Raw genomic sequence first — 19,194 nt, 5'->3', positions numbered from 1 at the left:
GACCATCTTACCAGTCTCCTGAGAAACCTGTATGTGCATCAAGAAGCAACAGTTACAACACTGTATGGAACAACTGACTGGTTCATGATTGAGAAAGGAGTACAACAGGCTGTTTATTGTCACCCTGTTTATTTAACTTATACACAGAGCACATCACGTGAAACGCCAGGGTGGATGAGTTACAAGCTGGAATAAGATTGCTGGGAGAAGTATCAACAGCCTCAGATATGCAGATGATACCACACTAATGGCAGAAAGTGAAGAGGAACTAAAGAGCCTCTTGATGAGGGTAAAGGAGGAGAGTGAAAAAGCTGGCTTAAAACTCAATATTAAAAAAAACAGATCATGGCATCCTCTCCCTTCACTTCATGCAAATAGAAGGGGAAAAGGTAGAAGCAGTGACAGATATCTTCCTCTTGAGCTCTAAAATCACTGCGGATGGTGACCGCAGAGGTGAAATTAGAAGATGATTGCTTCTTGGAAGGAGAGCTGTGACACACCTAGACAGTGTGTTAAAAAGCAGAGACATCCCTCTGTCAGCAAAGGTCCATGTAGTCAAGTCTACGGTCTTTCCAGTAGTCATCTATGGATGTGAGAGCTGAACAATACAGAAGGCAGAGCACTGAAGAACTGATGCTTTCGAACTGTGTTGCTGGAGAAGACTCTTGAGAGTCCCTTGGAAAGCAAGAAGATCGAACTAGTCAATTTTAAAGGAAATCAACCCTGAATACTCCTTGAAAGGACTGATGCTGTAGCTGAAGCTCCAATACTTTGGCCACCTGATGTGAAGAGCTGACTCATTAGAAAAGACTGTGATGCTGGGAAAGATTGAAGACAGAAGGGGTGACAGAGGGTGAGATGGTTGGATGGCATCACCAATTCAACGGACAGGAACTTGGGCAAACTCCGGGAGATGGTGAGGAATAGGGAAGCCTGGTGACGTGGGTTTGCAAGGAGTCAGACACGACTTGGTGACTGAACGACAACAATTTCTGGCTCTGGAACTCACCAGCTGTTGACTGAGTGAGCATTTTCACAAGCCCAGATGTCTGTCTTCCTCATCTATAAAATGGATTTGGAGGATCTCAGAAATCTCCCATCCGTAAGGTTACACAGAGGCAGAAAGAAGGCAACACAGTGGCCTATGAAACAAAGCTGAGAACAACATTGTCAAGAGTCCAAGAAGGAGGAATAAACCTTAGTAAAAGTATGGGTATATGTTTGTTACTAGCTCAGTCATATTCGACTCTTCATGACCCCACGGACCCCTGTAGCCCACCAGGCTCCTCTGTCCATGGGTTCTCTAGGCAAGAATACTGGAGTGGATTGCCATTTCTTTCTCCAAGGGATCTTCCCAGCCCAGGGATTGAACCTGGGTCTCCAGCATTACAGGCAGATTCTTTAACCATCTGGGCCACCAGGGAAAACCCCCCAAAAAAGTATGGATCACAGGGTTAAAATTTCCTTTATTTGGTTTATATTTCATCCCTACACTAAATCAGAAACACTGTGCCATGCTCCTACCATGCCTGGAATTCATCCTGAATTGAAAACCAACCATCAGGACAGAATGAACATAAGCAACAGTGTCTGCCTATCTAGGAAGGTGCTTTTCCCTCTCCACGCCTATGGTTCCAAGACAAGGATGATCTTTGGCTTTGATCTTTGATGATTTAAAACTGGCAGGTTTCCTTTCATAACCCCACTGAAATACAAACTCTAATTTTTTTTTTTACTTTCTTCCTAAGCCAAAACTTCAGTTGTACAGCACATTCTTGGTTTAGGAATCAATGTATTGTGTTCAGAAGTTGATAATGAATCAGTATATACTTTTCCATGAAAACAATACGGAGGAAGCCCGGGTAAAACATGCAAGTATATTAAGTCATCTGGATGGAAGAACACTCTAGTGTGTGACTTCAGTGTACAAGCCTACCTTTTTGAAAAAAACAATGTGTTCAGAATTCCAAATAGGAACACCTGTCACTACAGTTGCTTCTCCCATTCATTTTCTACTTACCAAGCTGGGAGGAACATCCTGAGCAAATCAGTGGTGGGCACCTGGTTCATGAATGCTCGATGAGTGGAGCTAGGACACGAACTGTGCAGGGGGATGTGGGATGAGCTACTGACCTTCTCAGACTAATAGGAAAACTGATGACCTCTTCATACGTTCACTGACCACTGGAATTTGCTCTTCTGTGAATTTTCTATTCAAGCCATTTCCCCTTGGGTTGTCTTTCTGTTTTCAATTGCAAAGTTACTCTTCATTTATTATATATATGTGTATATACCTTTTATCTGTCACATGGATTAAAAATATATTTCCCAACATGATAATTTTGTTCATGGTATTTTTACTTTTATTTATCTTTTATATGCAAGATTTACATGTATACCTGTGGCGGATTCATTTTGATATTTGGCAAAACTAATACAATTATGTAAAGTTTAAAAATAAAATAAAATTAAAAAAAAATCATATAAGGCTTTTCTTTCTGGACTTTTAATTTCTATTAGAACAATCTCCTCTATCCTCGGAATGTACACAAAGTCCCTGGGGTGGGCTGTATAGATTCACAACCACTTTTTCCTTGCCTGCCTCTGTTATAGAAGCTGGAAGGCAAAAATAGTAAATGTTCCCTCTTCTCATGCAGCTAAGTGTAGCCAAGTATAACAAGTTCTGAAAAAGAGATGCGGGAAGATGTCTTTGGGGAGTAAAAAGAAATAGTCCAATGGAGAGAAGTGCTTCTCATCTTGGCTTTTATTCTATTTCAACAGGAATATGAAAATGCAGCAAACATCTGGGGATCCGTGGGACAAAGGCCACATGCTAAGGACGACTGAGCAAAAAAAAAAAGCAGAAATAATCCGGGTCCTTGACGGCATCTTTGAAGCCTGGACAATCTACCTTTGGACTTCTTGCTTTGTAAGAAAATCATTCTGTTAGGTGTTTAAATGATTGTTTTTGGAGCTTTCTGCTACTAATGGATCAAGTAATTCCTACTTTACTCAGTGTCTCAAATGAACTTCTAGAATTCTTACTGCTTTATTTTTTACATTTGTCTCTAATCCATCTTAATTTATTTTTGAATATGCTGAAAGATATGGGTCCAATTTTATATTCTTCCAGATGGATAGCCAGTTGTGCCAGCACCATTTATCAAATTACACTGAATAGAAAAGCCATTTTTTGTTTTATGCTAAAGTTCCCTATATACTAGGATCTATTTCTGAAATGTTAGTCTACTTCACTGATCGACTTGTTTTCATTTATGCCAATGTCTTATAGATGTGATTACATGGCTTCCTAGAATTTTTTTAAATGTATGGTAAGGGCATTTTATTCTCACTGTTGAATATATTTTTGGCTATTTTTGACATTTATTTTTCCACACAAATTTTAAGATCACATTTTCAAATTAAACATAAGCCTTGACTTCTATGCATTTATTTTGGTAGAACTGATATTTTTATGATGTCTGTCTTCCCATCTGAAAACACTGACTCTCTTTCCATTTAGTCAGATCTTGTTTTATGTCTCACAATAATATTTATGGGTCTGTTCTTATTAGGCCCCATACAGCTCTTGTAAAATTTATTCCAAAGAACTTTATAGTGTTTGCTAACATTGTGGTAAGATATTTTTTCTGACTTCCAAATTTAGCCAATGATTGTTTAATAAATATTTAGAAGTGGTATATAACATGCATCAGGCAATTGTTCTGTTAATAAGTAGTTTATATATATTAACTCATTTCATCCTCAATAAGCTTGAAAGCTAAAGCACAATGTGCATAGAAGAAAACTGAAGTACAGATAAATTAAGTAATTCATTCAAGCAAGTTACTTGGCCAAAATCGGGTACCTTGCCATGCAATTAGTGAGTGAAAGATGTGGGTCTGAAACCCATATCATCTACATCCAGAGTCTATGCTCTTAACTATTGTGCTACATACACTACCAGTGGGGTCTATATGTTTATCCTCTATTTACCCAAGTACCAATTTGCTTCAAATATTTAATGTTTTTTATTTCAAATGGGTTTTGCACATACAAAGTCAATCATGTATTCAACAGAAGTGCGAGTTTCAATGTTTCCCCAAATATATATCAATTGTTTCATTTTCTTTTCTTATACAATTGCTAAAAAGTCTAAACAATTTTGCATAGTAATTGTGAGGGTAGATGAGCCTTTCTTGTGTTACTGACTTTAATGGAAATGGTCCTAGGATCTTACCCTTTAAAATGCTGTTCAACTTTTTTGATAATCTTATACAATTAACATATTTATGTGTTTTTCCTTCTTGTTTACTTAGTGAGCTTTATTTTAAGAAGGAATAGCTTTAAAATTTTTACCCCAAACCACTTCATCATCTAGTGATAAGATCATGCTTTTCTACATTGATTTATTAATTTAATTATGTTAATAGATTTCCTAACACTGAAAAAAATCCTTGCATCACCACCAAGGATTAGGAACCACTTGGTTAACCTAGCCCAGACTATTATCCTTTTAATCATTTCTAGATTCTTACATACAAAGATTTAGAATTTTTATGTACATATTGAGAAGGAATTTTGGTCTAGATAGCTTCTTTTTGTACTAAGTTAATCAAGTTTTGTTATTAAGCTTGTGTCAATATCACAATATGATTCTAAGTGCTTTCCATCTTTCTTTTCTTTCTTTTTTTTGGTGTTGAATAGCTTTCTTAACTTTGCACTTGCCTGTAGTGTGAAGATTACATAAAATTCAACTAGGAACCTAGCTGGTAAAAGTGAGTCACTCAGTTGAATCCAACTCTTCATGACCCCCTGGACAGTAGCCAACTAGGCTCCTCTGTCCATGGAATTCTCCAGGCAAGAATACTAGAGTGGGTTGCCATTTCCTTCTCCAGGGTGTCTTCTCGACCCAGGGATTGAACCCAGGTCTCCGGCTTGAAGGCAGACTCTTTACCGACTAAGCCACCAGGGAAGCCACGGGAAGCTATCTGGTACTTTTTAATGATGCCCCTCTTAATCACTTTTCTAATCTCTTCTGAGATGATCGATTCTGACGAGTTTTCTCCCTGTTTTGAAATAACTTGGGGTCGATCATATTTTATTAAGAAAAAATAAATTTCTCTAGATTAAAAAAAAATGCATTGTTTGGAGCAGATCCTTTTAGTTATTACAATGTCTTCAGTGTCTCTCCTTGTTTTTGATCTCGTTATTCTGTAACCAGGACCATCAGATGCTTTCTGGTTTCTTTGCCTTTTTAAATAATCAACTTTTTGTGTGTCTCTAATTTATCATGATCATCTACTTCTTCCCATTTTCTTTTGGTTTCTTTGTTTTCCAGATATCTTACATCTTTCTAAGGTACATAGTAAAGAAACATAATAAGTTTCTTTTTGCTGGTCTTTTTAGATCTGTTTCTGAAGAAGGTGAACTATAATATTCCACAGTAAGTATATTTTAATAACCTTCTTTCTCCCAAAAGCTTTCGCTTTGTAAATTTAGCTACTATATTGTTTAATGTATGCATTTAAGAATGTCCATCCTCTTGTCTCTTATCTTTTACTTACTGGTCCTCTTTATCCTGTTTAGTCTTCTTAATTGTCAATTCCACCTTTCCCGATATTAATACTGCTGTTCCTACTTTATTTGTTTGTATTTACCTAATATCTCTTTATATGTATCTCTCCATTCTCAACCACTTTTTACCTACCCTCTCAAGTCTGTTTCATATAAGTACCAGTAACACTTATACATCAACTGGATAGTTTCTGTAAAAATTCAGTGTATTTTCATTTCATGTAATATGTCATATATAGAGTTCCCTTTTTCCATCTTGTTTTATGGTTTTTCCTGATTTTACTCATTTCCTCTTTTTCCTTGGAGCTGTTTTTGCTAAAGTGATCAGACTGCTATTCATTCCTTTTCCCCCCTGCTAATTAGGTAAGTCTATTGTGCTTTTCTTCATTTCACTAATGACTATCTTCCCTTTCCTGACATTCATACTCAAATACTTATTTTTCATTATTACATGAATGCAAGACAGCATTCTTGCATGAACGCAAGAACGCAAATTATTCCCTCCGCTAAAGCTCTATTCTGTAACTGTTTCTCCCCTCTCTCTTCGGATGAGATTTTTGGACCACTTAATTTCCATACTAGTTTCTTCCAGCTATTGGATTTTGCTGATAGGAAAGGAGTTTTATTTCTAGTCTTTTTAAAAGGTTTCCCTTATAGTGATTCCTGTACATTTCACATTTGCTCTATCATCATCATTTGGGACCTGAAAGGGGGGGTACTCAGGACGGGCTACTGCCTTTCTCAGACTAATAAGAAAACTGATGACTTCTTCATATGTTCACTGACCACTTGAATTTGCTCCTCTGTGAACTGTCTCTTCAAGCCATTTCCCATTGGGCTGTCTTTCTGCTCTCAATTTGTTGAAATTGCTGCACCCGCTTTGGAGCTTTCATCTGGCCCCACAAGGAAAGCACCTGCATCAGCTCTGACCATCAGGACCTGAAGAAGGTTCTAGACCTCATCTGCACCCATATCACTGCTCAGCTCAGGGGAGGTAAAGAGTTGGCTGGAGATGGGAGGATGAGGCACCATCAAGCCACCCTTATTCCAGAATCCTGGATACACATTTACAGGGGGACTCACACTGCTCCTCTAAACGTCCTTTTGTTTCACAGAAGAGAGTTCTGTGGTAATAGAGGAGGCTAGCATCTGGAATCTTATATAAAAGGACTGGGACTCAGGATGCAACCCTCTAAGAAAGAGCAGTGGGAGGCTTCGGGGCTTGTGGGACCTACCTACTGGCCTTGGACCAGCCATGTTTCGAGGTGAGAAGTCCTGTCCATGGGAGCCAGGGACTGCTGACGATGAGCAGGAAGAGAAGACAAATCCCAGAGCAGCAGTGAGGAGAGTGGAAAGTTTCCGGGACCAGAAGCAAGTGGTCAGGAAAGCATGTGAGCCACTCTCGGAAGTCAGAGAGTATTGGCCTGTCCATCTACCTCCATCCTTCCCTTCCCTACACTATAAGTGGATTCTCTATTTTGATTTCAGGTGTGGTACAAACACAAACATAATGCTGTCTGCTTTTCAGATGTAAGAACAGATAGCCTTCCTTCCCACTGACATTGTATAACAGAAAAGTAAATGGTAATCTTTTCATTTTAAAATCCTGAGATTCACAACCTTAAACCCAATGGCTGACTAACAGATAAATACTTTGGGTTAAGATTATCTCAGAGGTGATTTTCTTTTTCTTTTTTTCAGGCTTATAGTTCTGTGGAACAAAAGTGTTCCCATTTCCAGATGTCACCTCATTTCAAAATTCACCTTCAGGGCCAACATTCTGCGTTGGATTGATGAGGTTTCTCGTGTGGTCAAGAACATTACAGGCAATGTACATAGTGCCGAAAAGAAGATATTTTATCACTTCTCTAAAAACTGGGGATGATCTTATGCAGCTGTTTCATAAGAAATCTGTCTCACATCTGATGGGATAAATTCCCTTCAAAAATGAATCAAAGAAAATAGTGTCCAAGATGCCAAAGAACCCACTATTAGCCAAACTCCAACACACCTACAGTGAGCTCCACAGCTGCTAAAAGACAACTCTTTCCATCATCCAATAAACCACAAGGAGAGATTAAAAGGAGAGACAAAGAGAGATCTGTGTAAGATCCAGTCAAATTACACTTCACTGTAAAAAGGAAGCCATCCTCAGCTTTACAGTATCTAAATAGAACATATAACTTAAAATAGTCACCTACCAGTCAGTAAAGCCATAAAAATGATTAAAACCAAGTTTGAGAATTGACCATAAAATTGGTTGATAAAAATAAGGAAATTGTATTTCTGTTTTTTTTTAATAGTTGATTAAAATTACTGTATATCTAGATTTGATTTTTCTATGTAATCAAATTAATGGGTTGTTGTTGTCTCGTTGCTAAGTCATATCTGACTCTTTGTGACCCCAAAGGCTGTAGCCTGCCAGGCTCCTCTGTCCATGGATTTCCCAGAATGTGAATGGAGTGAGTTGCCATTTCCTTCTCCAGGGGGTCTTCCCAACCCAAGGATCTAACCTGCGTCTCCTGCATTGGCAAGACGAATTCTTTACCACTGAGCCTCCGGGGGTAGGGGTGGGTTCTCTCTTTATCCCTTCCTCCAGCTGAAGGCACATTTTCTCATGTCATTCAAAGAAGTGGGTCTGGACTGACAAGGTGTTTTAGAACTCCACGGACAAGCTCAATTAGCATAATTCTTTGGAAGGGATTCAATGATCTTTGGCTACTATTAATATTTTTAATCTTTCATTTTTATTATGTGTATGATGTCAAGAGCTGTGGCAGGAAGCACATTTTGTCAATTAAATAATTAATCCCACAGCATAATAGTCAGGGAGGAAAAACTGACATTTGTCAGGTTCAAAGAAAATGAAGGCTGGGGAGGAGGTTTCATTACTCTTGCTCGGGAAACATAATCTGAGAGCAGATTTGACTTGTTCCCTTCCTCACCTACTGCTCCTGCTATAAGCATTCCCTGTATCAAACCACAGGGAAGAAAAAGCATTTGCAATAGTTCTCTCCCCGACCCCATCCTCATCCACCCAATCACAAAATCACGTTAGTTTTATTTTTTACATATGTCTTCAGTCTCCTCCTTTCAGTACCATCAAAGCTGGCTAAAATTGACTGCACAAAACTGCAGGGCAAGGATGACACTAAATTGCCTGCTTTCTGCTTTAGCAAACGCACAGAGGTTAGAAGCCTGAGCACTGGAGGTAGATGGCCCCGGGTTCAAGTCCCCGTGGGGCCCTCACTGACCATGGGATCTCAGGCCTCCAGGCTTGACTGTCTCAACTTGCGAAAGGATCCTGCTCTCGGGCCCCACCTCCCAAGGGGCTGGGAGACTTCAGTGATGGTGCACACACCTCCCAGCACATAGACGGCAGCGAGGTAAGGAGTCAGCACGCCTTGGCTGTAAATAGCGGTGCGTTCCATTTACGATTTTAATATGATCTGATTTGTGAACATGTCGAGTGCGCTGTAGCACCAGCACACGCTGCACTTTCGCTTTTCCTTTCCCTTCTGCTCTTCACCCTCCTCGCACTATTCCCCTCAGTCTCTCCTGACAGGAGGCCTCTGTCAGCGGCCCGGCTCTCTGTCTCTTTCCTCCGGCCCCTTCCCGCTCTAGTCCTTGGCTGGCAAGGAGCCGGGTAATAGGACTGCCTGGTCCCCTAAGTCTAAGGTTCCAGGGTTTCCACAGATGGTCTCGCCATGTCATCAACAACAGTCTGCACTGGATTAACGCTGCCTGGGAGGTGAAAATTTCAGCTTGCTATTTTTAACCTGTTAAGCATCCTTTTCTGTGCCAAAACTAAACGGCTGCTTGGGGTGGGGATGTGTTTCCTGGGTGCATCATGCCACATTTGCAGCTTTTTTCTCTAATAGTATTCCACAAGGTATTTTTTTCCCCAATAGGTCACTACACAGTTATTTTCATTATAAAAGGCAAGACTTCATCAGGCTCCCATTACCTGCATGTCTACAGTACCTCCTATTTTTGTAATTGGTGAAAAATATACCCTGATAATCTACAGTAGCTGTATAGACAACATGAAACAAAAAATCGGGTTTAGAATGATCGCCCATTGGACAACAGGGGCTTCCCTGGTGGCTCAGAGGTTAAAGCGTCTGGCTCCAATGCGGGAGACCTGGATTCGATCCTTGGATCGGGAAGATCCCCTGGAGAGGGAAATAGTAACCCACTCCAGTATTCTTGCCTGGAGAATCCCTGGAGAAGCCTGGTAGGCTACAGTCCACGGGGTGGCAAAGAGTCGGACACGACTGAGTGACTTCACTTTCACTTTTCCTTGGACAACAAGCTCAAGACCTTCAATTTAGCAAGAGTACCTATCTCAAATATGTGTTCCATATTTCCTCTAAAAACTGGATTAAAACTGTTAAACAATTTTGTCCTCTTTCATGCAATTTGATACATGTAATTAGTAAGGCAGGTGGGGGAAGGAAAAAATTTAGGCAGTAAGTGGGGGGAAAAAATCTCCCTTTGGTAAATCAGATAAGTCGTCTTGACATAAACTGGTTTTAGGTGAGGGAACGCTATTTCAATCTAGTTAGGATGGCTCTTTTCACAATGCAGAGAAGGAAAAAAACATGCAAAATTTTTCAAATTTTTGAATGATTTATTGCATTATTACTTTTTTTGAAATTTGTTCCTGCTCAGGATCAAACTGAGTCACATTTTCTGTAAGGTGACTAGAAAAGAATGAATATATTCTTTATTTTGAAGTTTATTTTTCCTCATTTCTTGATGCAATTTGCTAAGCGAGGCTAAGCTATGGGTAAGTGTACAATGCAGGAGCAAGGAAATTTTATTAGTAGTGATGTTGCACATATCTCAAGACTATGTTAGAAGAAACAGAATGTCTCTATGTACACTTCCCAGGCTCAGATGGTAAAGAATCTGCCTGCAATGCAGGAAACCCGGGTTTGTTCCATAGGTCAGGAAGATTTCCCTGTTCGGAAATGGCAGCCCACTCCAGTATTCTTGCCTAGAGAATTCCATGGACAGAGGACCCTGGTGGGCTACAGTTCATGGGGTCACACAGAGTCAGACACAACTGAGCAACTAACACTTATGCTAACTTTAAAGAAGCTACTGTCTTTAATGGGTGGATATCAGAAGGGCTAGGATTGTGAGGTCAAGTTACAGCAGTCACTGCTTCACTGGTTGAACACGCAGGCAGAAAACAAGAGGGTAAAAATGTTCCACAAATAAATGTGAATGATCAAACCATAACAGATTATATTATGGGAAACTAGGATGTTTTAACCTTAATGACCTAGATTGCCTTTGAGTGACAAAATGGAACTCTTCTGAAGCAGGTTCTCCTATAAACACTCAGAAGCAGCTGGGCTGGATGGATCAGGAGATGATCCAGAGGAAGAATAAAGATGGGTTTCCTCACCGACAGTTCTGTTCTCCTTACACCAATTCTAACTAGAAAAACACTGTGAGCATCTTCCTGAGCCTGGGAGGTGCCCAGATAGTTTATGTTCCAACACTCTGACTGTGTGCAGGAAGGACTTGTGTCTGGGTGGCTTTCCACCTCTAACGTGGAAGACTCTGGGATCACCTAACATCTCAAAGTCTGAATCAGATGCTAGAACATCAATCTAAGAAAATAATCATGGCATCCTGACACTAGCAAGTTAGCGCGAACTAAGCGTGCCCGCCGTTTCACTTGGACAAGGACCTACCTACCTTGTCTGGAGAACTCATCCGCTTCTCTGTGAACCAAATCCTTTACTCTGTTTCCGTAAAGCAGCCGTGAGGAATCGTGATCAAAGGCTTTCAGGGTTTCGCTGGAGCTGTAAGACTTCTGCGTGGGAACCCGGCACTCCTCGTTGTCTGCCGAGGAGTTCGTATAGCGCCGCTCCTTCTCCCGGCGGTTCTTGGTCAGCGAGCAGTAGGGCCGCCGTTCCTTCACATCCATACTTCATTCCTTCCGGGGGCACATCAGTCCTGGCTGTGGCCGGGTTGGCTCAGGGGTCCATCCTCAGTGGTCTGCCTGTGGAGATAAAAGGTGGCATGATGTCAGCATCAGTTCAGTCACTCAGTCGTATCCGACTCTTTGCGACCCCATGGACTGCAGCACACCAGGCTTCCCTGTCCATCACCAACTCCCAGAGCTTACACAAACTCATGTCCATTGAGTTGGTGATGCCATCCAACCATCTCATCCTCTGTCAGCATTATGTTCATCTAAAACCCGATGGCCTCCTTAACCTGGAGAATGGTGGGAGGGAAGGGTGTTATTGCATATGGTGGAAACTCACTTTCCCCCAGAAATGAACACTGGTAAAATCAGTTTAAGGTGTCCTGTCTCATCAGGAAGTGAGGCGTACTTTCTGGTAATGAGTGTTATGAGTCCCTGTTGAAGCTACTACATCGAATCTTCACCTTAATGATGATCTAGTTGCTAAGTCATATCTGACTCTTCTGACCCCATGGATAGCAGCCCACCAGGCTCCTCTGTCCGTGGGATTCTCCGGGCAAGATTACTGGAGTGGGTTGCCATTTCCTTCTCCATCACCTTAATACACACACACACACAAAATAAGCTCAAGGTCAAATCTTGATCCAGAAGCTAGCTAAAAACTGGCCTCAATGTTTTCTAAATTTTCCACAATGGAAAAGTTTTCTCCTGCCGCATTTTCTTTATTCACGAAAAAATTTTCTTTAAAAAAAAATACTACTTTTATTTCTTTAATCTTTTTTTTAAAGAACAAGAGAAAATTGGGAGCTTCTTAGAAGTGAAACTTTGTTAAGTGCACCGAACATTTATTTTATTTTACAGACATTTCCTTCAGAGGGCACAGGTATCATGTGTTAAGGACCTACATGTCTTGACTGGTGGCAAAAGTGGATCTTTCTCTCCTATTCCTCTCCTTCAAAAGCATTTCCTCTTGAGAAAATGCATTGAAGCAGCACTATCTTGATATTTAAGGCAATTTGAGTAGCTAATTTGATGGGGTAGTTTCTTGCAAGAGCCAGTAGCAAGAATGAGTCAGAAGAAGCAAGGTGAATGAATAGTGTTTCTTTGCCTACCTACTCTTTTTCTTGAATTTCCTGACAGGGGTTAAGGTGGGCAGAAAAGCCTCTGCCCCTGAAGATGCGAGCCCAGGAGAGGGGACAGTGGCCCAGGGCTGATCCACATTTTAATTGGTCCTCCTTTGTCTTTATTCTTTCTCATTTTGTCTCTCCTTTTAATCTGAAGGTCCCCAAAGGCCTTGTCTTCAGCTCTCAGGCCTTTCCCTACCCCCACTCCTTTCCTAAACTCACTTTTTACTTGACTAATTCCATAATCAACTTGAAACAGTTGAGTCCCAGTGGCCCCTGGTCTTTCTCTGGGGTTCCACGTCCTTAGTGCTGGGACTCATATATAGCTACTTTCTTCCACTTATAAAGCCCTTCTCCCAAGCAGTCTCTCCCTGTCTCTTCAACCTCAGCCTCCAGGATGTACATTACCCTGCTCTTTCTTGTGCTTCCAACGTGGAGTCTCATAGCTAACTCTAATTCACTGACAGTGGCTCAGCTGACATCTGTGCCGACTGTCAACAAGTCTCAATTCTTTCTGAGCAAAATTACAGCTCCTAATACTTTTCACTTTCTCACTTCTGCCTTCTATCCAGTGATGAGGAGATGGGGAAAACTCTAAGCTAGAATGACCCCAGAGTTCCAGAGCCTCTGCGTGAAAAATTTGGATATTCCTCCTGCCATCTCTCCAACTGAACAAAATCCCACCCTCCCATACTGACAGCTACTCCACATGGAGTTTCATATGTCTCTGCTATGATTTGAGCTGGGCACTTAAAAGGAGTTGCTAATATTTTAGCTTAGTTGTTGAAATGTATCTTGAAATCCCTACCTTTGTCTTCTTTTTGATGAATCCTATTTTAAAAAGATGAATTTTTTCACTGACCCCTTCTGATTTAAAAAGACGAATGTTTTTCACTGACCCCTGCTGATTCATTACTCCATTTTTCTCTTTACCAATCCTTCCAATAGCTTTTAATAGAAATTGGATTTCCCTTAATGTAGCTTTCCTTTCTATTTAAGACAATAAATAATTTCAAGGTATGGTGACAGGAGTATTTTTATACAATAGGAATAAAACAGGAACCCACCAACTCACTCTTGTTATTCCAACAAACAACAGTTACTTTAGATAAATATTTATTGAATGACTAATATGCTGAGAACATACCACTGAATCAAACAACATCCCTGCCCTCAGGGAACACATGCATAGTGAGGGAAACAAATACATTTTTTTTGTAATGCAGTGAATAAATATCCCTGAGTTAAAGGAAAATCTTGTTTCCAAAACAGTCTTGCTCTCTTTGGAGGAAAGGTTTATGTAGACTCTTATAATTGTACGATCATCAAAAAGCATTTCACTGACCAAAAATATTGTAATTTAAGCATCTTTGGTAATAGAATTTGGGGATTTGAGGTCATCATAAAGGTTCCATCTGTCACCGTAAATTGACAGCTTTTTAAAAATAAGTATCGCCATATACAGGACTTCCCGCATGGTGCAGTGCTAAAGAATCTGCCTGCCAATGCAGGAGATGCAGGTTTGATCCTGGGGTTAGGAAGATCTCCTGGAGTAGGAAATGACAACCCACTCCAATATTCTTGCTGGAGAATTCCATGAACAGAGGAAATCTGGTGGGCTACAGTCCATGGGGTCACAAAAGGTAAGCACAACTGAGTGACTGAGCATGTATACACACTGCTATTTATACAAATATATATGCATTTTTATACTTTAAAAATAAACTGACTAATGCCAGGGAAAACTAGTTTCTTTCTCTGCTGCAGTTTTGTTTCAATTAGTTAGACGAGGCATTGGAAAACTAGTCCCTTGACCAAATCTGACCCATGACCTGTTTTTGTAAATAAAGTTTTACTGGAACGCAGCACATATGTTTGTTTATGTATTCTCCTGGACTGTGTTCCTGCTGAAAAGACATAATTGAGTGATTGCAACAGAGACTGTAGTGAATTAAATTGCAGTTCCCCCAAAATATATGCTTAAGTCCTAGCCCCTGGTACCTGTGAACGTGACCTTATCTAGAAATATAGTCTTTGTATTAATAGTTATAATAGAGTTAGAATGAGATCATGCTAAATTCGCATGGGCTCCAACTTCAATGACTGGTTTCTTTATACAGAGAGAAGAGGGGCGTTTGGATACAAAGAATTACAAACAAAGGAGAAAGGAGGCCAGGTGAGGATGGAGGCAGAGATTGAAATAAGCCTAGTGATGCCAAGGGCTGCCAGCAACCAGCAGAAGCCAGACAGATGCATGGAACAGATTCTCCCTAGAATCTCAGAGGGAGCATGGCTCTTCTAACACCTCAATTCCATACTTCTTGCCTCTAGAGTCAAAAGAATGAATTTCTGTTGGTTTAAGACACCAAATTTGCGATATTTTGTTACTGGAACCCTAGGAAACTAACACAGAGATCTGATGACCCCATAAAGTCTAAAGTATTTGCTGTCTGGCCCTTTTAGAGAAAAATTGCCAATGTTTAAGTTAGACCATACATGTTTCCATTCTATCTTTTTCTTTGTCCCTTTGGATCTTTGAATGTAAAAGTATTTTCTTTACTATATAGTTCATGATACAATTTTCTTTTCAGTCTCCCAAATCAGATAAATCAAAAATTGGTAAGTTCTTCAAAGTAGTAATTTGAACATTTATCAACAGTGGCAAAGATGCATCCTTGTAGCGATGCTACCCATGTTATAAATCAATTCTAATTAAACATTAATAAATTAGTACTAGATAATTTTAGGTATTCTTGAGTTCTATAGAATATCTCTAGCATTAAATATCTGACTTTTCTCTATTTGTGAAGCAATTTTAGAGTGCCATGGAAAATCAAGATAGAGTATTCAAATACACATCAAAGACAAAGACATTTTGAGCTTAGGGATTCCAAGCAATAAAAAATCCTTAGCATCTCGCTTTCCAGTGTTGCAAATGGCTCAGACTCTTTAAGGATTTAATTTACACTGTAACGTTTGCAACTACTGATAGGCTTCTGATGGAAGTCAGTGAGTTCAATATAACTTCAAAAGGCAGTTTTCTGCATTATCTCCAGCACTCAAAGCTGAAGATGAGAAGGTTAAAAAAATGCCGCTGCTTAAGTGGCGCTAAATTGTTAAAGCACTTTGATGGCAATTGCACAGTCCTACCCAAGGAAGAGGGTCGCTGTGCGCATAGTCAGCATAAAGAGGTTAATGAACAGGACCTTTGCTTCATCAGTGGGTGGGAGCTTTGAAAAGGTAGGAAAACTATTAGAGAGAAAGGGGACCAAAATTTTTTGGTTGAACTGGCTATATACTGGCAAGTATATGACAATATCAAACTGATCTGGTTAATTTTCATGAGTGCCTTGAAAAACCACTCAGTTACTACACATAGCACTGCTCGGAAAAACACAGCTGGCCTTAAGCAAATATCATTACTTGGCTATTTGTTTTTCCTCAGTATCTTGCAAAGTATTTGAAAGATTCAATCAATGGGCAGGTAGTCCTGATTTAGGGACTCTAGGTATCAAATCTTCCATTTTAGATACATTATTTCAACATTATTTGAAACTTGGCCACAGAACTCAGGACATTATCACATTGTATCATTATGTGTTCCTAACTCCAAAGAAATATTGTAAAATTGTATCTTTAGGAAGTAATCTGATTGTAACTGGACTTCCTATATTTTTGAAACCCTTGCTGCCAATGATTAGAATCTCTCAGGCTGCTGACAAAATCATCTGTGCGTCTAAAATTCTATAAGCTTATATGTTGATACAGCAACTGAAATAGAAACAAATGTCCAAACCCAAAGGATTAAGCAACCTTTTGGTCAAACTCACTCTTGCTCCCATTGTTATTTATTATCTGTAAGGATTACAAATTCCTGAATATTTCCCTGAATATCTTCTGCATAGACTGCCTCCTCACTTAATAATAGTTTGGAGAAGCTCCCCCAAAGGGATGAGCAGATTTTAGAGAAATGCTCATTTACTCCAGCACATTTGAGGTTAGTGATACAAATTAAATTATTTGTACACAATACCAAGAAGATTTTGCCTTTTATTATTCATGACTCATATTTCCCCTAATAAGCTAGTATTTATGATTTATTACCAGTTATCTTAATCCAACAGTAAATACAACTTTGCATACCACAAGAACTTCAAAATGTTTCCTTTACTGAATAACTAGATTACTGTTAATTAAACACAAGATGAAATCAATGGATATTGTTCAATTCAGAGGAAATTTTGCTTCCTGAGACAAATTTATAAATCAAAGAATTGGAATAATTAAGTACAAAAATAAAATCATGCTACGGTGATTTTTAAAATAATGCTAGATTCAAGTACAACTAAAATGTGAGCTTACAGTTTCAAATAGAAGAACACAAGTGAATCTCATGTTTGAGACACAAATTAAAACAGAAACCAAACTGAAAAATATAGGGAATGGAGAGTGTATCGTGAGTAACAAAAGTGGTGCTTACTGAGAAGATACAGAAATAAATATAGTGCATAATTAGTGGTTGACAAGATTAGAAACAAGAAAAGTCGCTTTCTTGACACAAGACAGGAGAGAAAGAGAATATTTGATAGTGATAATAAATAAGAAGTCAACTTCTACTTCCAGCCAACATGGAGTAACTAGAACTAGATTTACCCTCCTGTCTAAAACAGCAACAGGGGCTACTCTTGCAGTCTAGTGGTTAAGACTCCATGCTCCCAAAGCAAGGGGCCTAGGTTCATCCCCTGATGGGAGAACTAAGATCCTACATGCCACAACATAAAATAGCATGGCCTAAACATAAAATAGCAACAACAATAAAGTAGACAAAATACATGAAACAAAGCTTTCAAAATACGGACATGAAGAAGTGAAGGATGGTGAATTTTGAGAAAGGGAGACAAATAGGTGAGCCCTTGATTACCCTTGCTCACTGCCTTGAAAGAGTTTCTAGGCTGTAGCACAGGAAGGAGGTGCCCAGGAAGAGCTTAGCTGACTTCCTAAGCTACAGAGACAGTGCTGAGGCACTTCTGTAGTGGTGCAGCAGTTAAGACTCTGTGCTTCCAGTGCAGGGGCCCAGTTCCACTCCCAGGTGGGAAACTGAGATCCCATATGCAGCAAGGTGTGGCCAAAACGAGAGTGAGACAGAAAGCGAGAGCTGAAATTTGGTAGAACAGATGGTAAGAATTTGCAGGACAAAGTATTGAAGAAAAGGAGTTGCATGGGAAAAAAAGTCTGTAGAGGGTCCTTCTTGAGAATTCAGCAGAGTACTGACCAGCACATGCATGTGAGGGGACCACTGGAAGCCAGGGAAGGAATGATTTGGAAGGGCTGTAGCAGAGTTGCTCAACCTTGGCATTACTGACATTTTAGATGGAAAAATTCTTTTTTGTTGGGGGCTATCCTAGGTTGTTTAGCAGCATTCCTAGCCTCTGTCCACTAAATACCAGTAGCAACCCTAGCTATGACAATAAAAAAAGTCCTCAGACATTACCAAATGTCTCCCTGGGGCAAACTGCTCCTCTAAAGGACCACTGAATTATAGGGAACAGTACTCAGAGCTCCAACAGGGCCAAGAATAGTGTATAGTTTTGCCAGACTAGAAAAAGCTCATAATTTATTAGGCAATGTACTCACAAAAAAGTCTTGCTCAGTTGTGGGGAATAATTAGCACTAGACTAAACATAGTTCTGGTCTCAGTAAAAAAAATTCTTAAAAGCAAGACCAGAAAGGATCAAAGTGTTTCCAAGCAGCTTAACTGTCCCATAACAAAGCTTAAGAATATTAAAGGAATAGAAAAATAACCCACACTCAACAAAGTAAAAATTCACAACGTCTGTCATTCGATCAAAGAGTACCTGGCATGCAAAGGAAAGGGAAAATAATGAGGAGAAAAATCAAGCAATTGAAACCAACCCAGAAATGACATAGGTGTTAGAATGAAAAGACAAGGACATGAAAACAGTTATTAGAACTGTATTCCATATGTTCAAAAAATTATATGGAGACACAAAGATAAAAAAAAAAAAAACCAAATCAAACCTCTAGAGGTGGAGCTACCATGTCTGAGGTGCAACATACACTGGATAAGATGGATAGCAGATTAGATATTGTGGAAGAAAAGATTAATGAACTAAAGTTATAGTAATAGAAACTATATGAAACGAAGCACTGAGAAAGAGTAAAAAAAATAAGTAATCCTCAGTAAGATGGGAGACTACTTCAAAAGGCCAATGTATCAGTAGATGTAATTGGAATCCATGAAGGAGGGGAGAGGAAAAAACAGAAAAAATCCTGAAGAAATAGCAATCCAACAATTCCCAAACTTGGCAAATGCTATAAAAACCCACAGATCCCAGAAACTCAATGAAGCCCAAGCACAAGAAAAAAAACATATGCCAACACATTTGATTAAAATTTTTAAAACTCAATAATAAGAAATAAGTCTGAAAGCAGACACAGGAAAAAGGCACATTCAATGCAGAGTTTCCCACTGGAAATAATGTAAGCAAGAAGACATTAGAGAAATATTTTAAAGTACTGAAA

The 19,194-nt window shown here is 39.6% G+C and overlaps 1 protein-coding gene across 1 annotated transcript in view; it reads right to left on the bottom strand.

The window, feature by feature from the left end:
* Nucleotides 1-19,194, bottom strand: part of TENM3 (teneurin transmembrane protein 3) — a 997,728-nt gene that overhangs the window by 443,503 nt on the left and 535,031 nt on the right. Inside the window, exon 5 of the mRNA XM_061404118.1 lies at nt 11,293-11,599. Within this exon, the coding sequence (XP_061260102.1) occupies nt 11,293-11,524 (232 nt within the window). The 5' untranslated portion in view covers nt 11,525-11,599. The remainder of the gene's footprint in view (nt 1-11,292; nt 11,600-19,194) is intronic.

This window comes from Bos javanicus, chromosome 27 (assembly GCF_032452875.1).
Source record: "Bos javanicus breed banteng chromosome 27, ARS-OSU_banteng_1.0, whole genome shotgun sequence".
NCBI classification, from domain to species: Eukaryota; Metazoa; Chordata; class Mammalia; order Artiodactyla; family Bovidae; genus Bos; species Bos javanicus.
The sequence above is the reverse complement of the archived record's forward strand: the minus strand, read 5'-3'. Positions and strand labels throughout refer to the sequence as shown.